Source organism: Micromys minutus (assembly GCF_963924665.1).
Source record: "Micromys minutus genome assembly, chromosome: 1".
Lineage (NCBI taxonomy): Eukaryota > Metazoa > Chordata > Mammalia > Rodentia > Muridae > Micromys > Micromys minutus.
This window is the reverse complement of record NC_137969.1, coordinates 154,215,474-154,222,042: the sequence shown is the minus strand read 5'-3', so window position 1 is coordinate 154,222,042 and position 6,569 is coordinate 154,215,474. Positions and strand designations below refer to the sequence as shown.

At 37.7% G+C, this 6,569-nt stretch overlaps 1 protein-coding gene and 1 pseudogene across 2 annotated transcripts; both read left to right on the top strand.

The window, feature by feature from the left end:
- Positions 1-1,983: 1,983 nt before the first annotated feature.
- LOC308415615 (uncharacterized protein) lies at positions 1,984-2,118 on the top strand (the record flags this gene model as incomplete). Its single annotated transcript, XM_080910667.1, has 1 exon — positions 1,984-2,118. The coding sequence occupies one exon, from the start codon at positions 1,984-1,986 to the stop codon at positions 2,116-2,118; it is 135 nt and encodes a 44-aa protein (XP_080766793.1).
- Positions 2,119-2,182: 64 nt separating this feature from the next.
- On the top strand, positions 2,183-2,701 carry LOC308425455 (protein tyrosine phosphatase type IVA 1-like; annotated as a pseudogene). Its single transcript has one exon. The product of its transcript is annotated as a protein tyrosine phosphatase type IVA 1-like (transcript).
- The last annotated feature ends 3,868 nt before the right edge of the window (positions 2,702-6,569 follow it).

The window sequence follows — 6,569 nt, the reverse complement described above, 5'->3', positions numbered from 1 at the left end:
TGTTATAATATATGCTCTGAGATTTAGTAAAGTTTCTTTTATGAACATTGGCCCTCTTGTATTTTGAACATAGATGTTCAGAATTGAGAGTTCACTTTGATGAGTAAAAAATGTTCTTCCTTGTTTCTTTTGATGAATTTTTGTTGAAAATCTATTTTATTCGATATTTGAATGGCTGCTCCATTCAAATAGCTTGTTTCTTGGGACCATTTTCTTGGATAGTTTTTTCTCAACCTTTTACTCTGAGGTAGTGCCTGTCTTTGTTGTTGAGATGAGTTTCCTGTATGCAGCAAAATGCTGGATTCTGTTTAAGTATTCAGTCTGATAGTACATGTCGTTTTATTGGAGAGTTGAGTCCATTGATGCTAAGGAATATTAAGGAGTAGTGATTATTGTTTCCTGCTATTTTTGTTGTTAGAGGTAGAATTATGTTTGTGTGCTTTTCTTCTTTGGTGTTTGTTGCAAGAGGGTTTGTTTCTTGATTTTTCAAGGTGAAGTCTCCCTCTTTGTGGTGGAGTTTCCCATCTACTGTTTTTTATAGTGCTGGATGTGTGGACAGATGTTGTGTAAATTGTTTTTGTCCTGGAATATCTTAGTTTCACTATCTATGGTGATTGAGTATTTAACATTGAGTATAATGTATAACCAATAAGTATATGTTGTTGGTTTCAAACTTTTGCCTTTCCTCAGTATTTGAGCCACATGCCTGTATAGCTATAGAGAAAAATCTGCCACTTAGAATCAGTTTCTAAGCCTTGATGCTAAGAAACATTGTACACATGCAACAAAGGAAACATACCTACACCCCTGTGTTTGGAAAGAAAATAGGAGCTACCTTTCACAAAGAAGAGAATTTAATTACTAGTAGAGAAAATAATATGTTTCAACAAACTAGGCTCTCTCACTTTTCTTGTCAAAACCAAAATAAAAATCAATATTTGCAATGTTTACAAGTTGAGTATGTGGGTAAGTAAAAACAATTTACAGTTGTGCTACTGACATAAAGCAAGCAATAATTTTGAACACATTGCTTAAAGTTTCAACTTTATCAGGGAATTCTGCTAAAAGAAGCTTTGACAAAGGGTATGTTGGCTAGTTCTTGTCAAATTTATACAAGCTAAAATTTTAAAAGAAGAGCAATCTTGATTGAAAAAAAGGTTTATTAGAGGATTTTCTTGATCAATATTTAATATGGAAAATGCAAAACTCACTGAGGAGAGTTTTACCCCTGGGCAGGTAATCCTGGGAGGGATAAGAAAACAGACTGAAGAGACCATGATGTATAAGCCAGTGAGCAGAAGTCTTTCATGGTCTGCTCCAGGGCCTGCATCCAGGCTTCCAATTCATTTATGTCTGTAAAATGAAATAAACCCTTTCCTCTCCAATTGTTTTTGGTTATGGTATATTATCACAATAGTAGAAATCATAAGACTATCTGTGACTATAAAGGTAAGTATTTGGTAAGCAGTTAGGAATTGTACTTGAAATTTACAGGCAAATTGATGGAACTAGAAAATATCATCCTGAGTGAGGTAACACAGTCTTAAAAGAACACACATGGTATGTACTCACTGATAAGTGAATATTAGCGTTAAAGTTTGGAATACCCAAGATACAATTCAGGCCACATGAAGCTCAAGAAGACCGAAGTATGGATGCTTCAGTCCTTTTTAGAGGGGGAAACCAAATAATATTAGAGGCAGAGGGTGGGGGTGACTTAGGAGGAATAGAGAAAGGGGAGAGAAAAAAAAAGAGGGGCAGGATCAGCTGTAGGGAGAGACAATGGAAATGTACAGAGAGCAAGAAATTGAACAGGGCCTGGGCACGCTCATTGGCTCTGGGTTGCGGCCGGCTTGGCGATGCTCCTCCTGCAGCTTGCTGCATGGTCGTCTGGTGCCCCCACCACCTGCATTGCTGCCGCCCTCCCGCGACATCCACCGCCACGTGCCCTGCTGCCGCCTGTGCCGCCTCGGGATCGGCTGTATGATTAGGCCACAATCTTCAATGAGTAGGCACATTCCTCAGTTCTGTGGTGTTCTCGGTCACATGTTTATGGAGTTTCTGAAGGGCAGTGGAGATTACTGCCAAGCACAGCATGACCTCTGTGCAGACAAGTGAACTGTAGAAATTCTTTACTACTCCACCAAGAAGCCCCCATAAATAAGTGGAGAACCTGGCTCGAATGAACCGCCCTGCTCCTGTGGAAGTCACATACAAGAACACGAGATTTCTTATTACACACAATCCAACCAATGCGACCTTAAGCAAATTTATAGAGGAACTTAGGAAGTGTGGAGTTACCACAAATGTAAGGGTATGCGAAGCAACTTAGACACTACTCTTGTGGAGAAAGAAGACATTCGTGTTCTTTGACTGGCCTTTTGATGATGGTGCACCACCAGTGAACCAGATTATTGATGAGTGCTTAAGTCTTGTGAGGATTAAGTCTTGTCAAGAACCTGGTTGCTGTATTGCTGTCCATTGTGTCGCAGGCCTCGGCAGAGCTCCGGTGCTTGCTGCCCTCGCATTAATAGAAGGTGGAATGAAATATGAAGATGCAGTACAATTCATAAGACAAAAGTGGCGTGGAGCTTTTAACAGCAAGCAACTTTTGTATCTGGAGAAGTACCGTCCGAAAATGTGGCTCCGCTTCAAGGATTCCAATGGTCATAGAAACAACTGTTGTATTCAATAAAACTGGGGTGCCTGATGCCATTGTCTTGGAAGGGAGACTTCAGATGAGACCTGATTTGTCATCCATATTTACCCAGTGTGTCAGATTACTATATAAGTCTACTGAAGCTCCACAGGAACATTGAAAACAGTTCTACAAGGCCACAAGCTTGACAGAACTGCAACATGTTTGGACACTTGGCAAAAAGTTTTGCTGGTCAGCATTTTAAAACCTACTTATTTGTACCAATTGACCTTTCCAAAAATAAGGTGCTGAATTATGTCATTAAATGTATGTCTGTGCCAGAATACTATTAGTCTATAAGGAATTTAGAAGGATTAGGTGCCAAAATACCCAGCACAATACTTATATATATTTAGCATCATACAGAACCAAAATCCCAGGAACTAAGAACTCCCTAGACCTTCCACGGTGTATTCCTTCAGTCATTTCAAACACTGCAGGGCTTCTCTTGTTATCTGCCTGCTCACTCTATGTTTACATCTTCCACACATGCACCAGAACACATCAGGTTTTCTTAGCTGTCACTTTTTTTAAAAACTATGTCTTGTGGTGATTATTTAATGTCTCTGTCTTAGTTTGTGCTATTTTGATAAACCTCCATTTGAAAATCAGCTTTGTTACAGAAGCACATATCTTCAATAGTGTCTTCAGACAGAAAGCTTTACAGTTAATTTAATGTTTGCACTCAGGTGCAACCTAACAGGAAGGGCCTAAAAAAAAAAACGAGAAGAGACTATTAAGTATTTTTAGTAATATGTTGCCTTTGTCTTGTGAAGAACATGTAGAGTATGCTCTTTAATTTAGTAAACATTTTTAAGACAGAGACACATTGTCGTAGCTAACCAATTCTTAATCAAAATTCCCGAAATTCTTGTGTTTTCCTTACCTGTTAGAAGCTTTCCACCTTGTTTGAATTATTTCCCTTCTCTTCCAAACTCTTGCAAAAAAGAGAAAGTGGGATCTGCTAGTGAACTGAGAAGAAATATTTTATATGCCTTTTGAGCTATGTAACTTAATAATTGAATACTTGATCATTTGTTTTATTATGTAATCAATAAAAAGGTGATGTGTATTAATGTTAGTTCAACCATATATTTATACTGTCTGCGAAAGTGTGGTTATAGTTCTGTGGGAGAAATGGTTTGTCAGTGTTCACCAGCTTATAAAAACTTAGTATGAGAGCTTCAACATCTAAATAAATGATGAAACGCCAAAAAAAAAAAAAAAAAAAAAAAAAAAGAAAAAAGAAAAAAAAAACCGAACAGAAGTGTGTAGCAATGGGGAATGGGGAACTTGGGGTAGCCAACAGAAAGTCCCAGAAGTCAGGAAATCAAGAGGCTTCCAGGACCCAATGGCGACAACATTAGCTGATGAAACACCCAAGAAAAGGGAGAGAGAACCTGTAAAGACCATATTCAGAGGTTAGGCACAGATACCAGTTGAGAAATGGGACCACCCTTCTCAAAATTTTAACCCAGAATTGCTCCTGTCTAAAGGAAATGCATGGACAAAGAGTTGAGCAGAGACTGAAGAAAAGGCCATTCAGAGACTGGGATTTATCTAATATGCATCCACCAAACCCAGTCATTACTGCTGATGTCATTACTACTGACAGGAGCTTGATATGGATGTCTCCTGAGAAGTTCTGTCAGAACCTTACCAGTGTATATACATTGCAGTCAATCATTGGACTGAGCACAGGGACTCCAGTGTAGGAGTTAGGGGAAGGACTGAAGGAGCTGAAGGGGTTTGCAATCCCATAGAAAGAGCAACAGTATCAACCAATCAGACCCCCCAGAGCTCCCAGGGACTAAACCACCAACTAAATAATACACATGGAGGGACCCATGGTTCCAGCTGCATATGAATCAGAGGATGGCCTTATCTTGCATCAATGAGAAGGGAAGCCCTTGGTTCTGTGAAAGCTCAGTGCCCCAGTGTAAAGGAATGCTAGGGCGGTGAGGTGGGAGTGGATGTCTGGGTTGGGAAGCACCCTCATAAAAGCAGGGGAGGAAGGGGGAGTCCAATAGGAGGTATTAAAAGGGGAAACAGGGTGGGGCATTACATTTGAAATGTAAAATTAATAAAATAACCAATAAAAAAAGAAAGTTGTCATATTGGGTTCTCCCCTAAGACCCGTGGCATCGCTAGCCCAGATAGTTGACTGGGCTAAATGCCAGCATGATTTTTCTCCAGTTATGCAGGCCTTCAGTTCAGTTTGACATCTATTGGTTATTGCCAATATATAACAGCACTTTAATGCACCATAAGGGGTGTCACTTCATGTTGGTCATCGCCGTGGTTCCTAGACATCTTAGTTTGGTATGCCTATTGATTGCTACCCTATTTTAGCAGCTTGCATATAACCACCATATTCTCTTTATTACAAATGATCTATAGTATCCCAGGGATTCTAAAATTTTGATTCCATAAAATTCTGAGTTCTTTTGACTTGTCTTTTAATGATTATGTGAATTATATTGGTTTATAGGTTTTAAAAAAATTAAATACTTACCAATTACTCTCTTGTCACATGTTAATTTTATATTACTTATTTTGTCTCCATTTAGAACAAAGATTAAATAAATAATAGTGCCTTCTCATCTATGCTTATATTTTAAACTTCTACATTTTCTGTCTCTTTATGCATGGTTAATTTCTCATTACATGTCCATTGGCCCATGAGTTCTCTCTGTTCTCATTAAAAAATAGTTGTTATTGTTAATAATTCAGCTAAGATATTTGTGCCTTGAGTTTTAGTTTGTTTTGTAACTTATATAAACTGATTTCTTCCACAGATCTGTGGGTACAAATTGAAGCTGTCATTATTCCCTACTTGTTCATTATTCCCTACTTGTTCATTATTCCCTACTTGTTCATTATTCCCTACTTGTTATTAACTTGTTTAACTAAACTAGCTTGCAAAACCTAATATATATTAAAGAAATAAAAACAAAGAAAAATTTATTATATGTACACCTCTTGTAATAGTCTAGACATTTATACAAAGAAAGTATTGCTTATTTGAGATTCAAATTTATCTGGCTGCCTTATGTATTTATTTGCTAAATCTGATAACTCTAGGAAATGTTGAATCCCTGTATGGAATAATCTGACTTCATTCTTACTCATTACCAAACACTGAAGAACATGTAACCATGGCTTTTAGGATTTAAATATGTGTCAGTAATACATACTGAATTCTTTAGATATGTACTAATTTGTCAACTTAGAGAGGCCCCCATCCTTTCCAAATCACGTGGATTGCATGTGAACTATACACATTTTATACTTTTTAAACACTCATCAAGTAAGCAACTGACTTCCAATAATTTTTTAAAATACATATTGTTCATTTATTTAATACATGACCTAGCAATATATTTCTTCAATATGTAGATTGTTTGAAAATGAGAAAAATGTAATCATGTGTATCTAAAAAACAACAATTTCTCTAAATTTTAAGAGTGATTTGGAGGTATTCTGCATCTCATAATTTTGCAATGCAAAATTCAAGCTGATGGCTTAGAAGCCTGACAAATAATTCCTTGTCTCAGACCTTCCCAATGGGTCTCACACTGTCAACACTGGGAGCATAAAAGAGAAGTGATCCACGCAGTAGTGCTGAGTTCTGTAGAGCACTATGCACTGTGAAGCTTCAGGGGTCCTCTGAGGACATCTTGAGTGAAGTCTGTCCCCAGTGGGATGCTGGGAGCTGTGCTTCTAGCTGAGCTCTGCATTTAGGTTTCACAAAAGATTTTGCCCAAAGAAAATATTCTATTGTTCAGTCACTTAAAACAAATTTGGAAAAAAATGTAGGTTTTGGTGTGATAGAAAACATTTTCCCCATTTGAGTATTACTTTGGCTAAT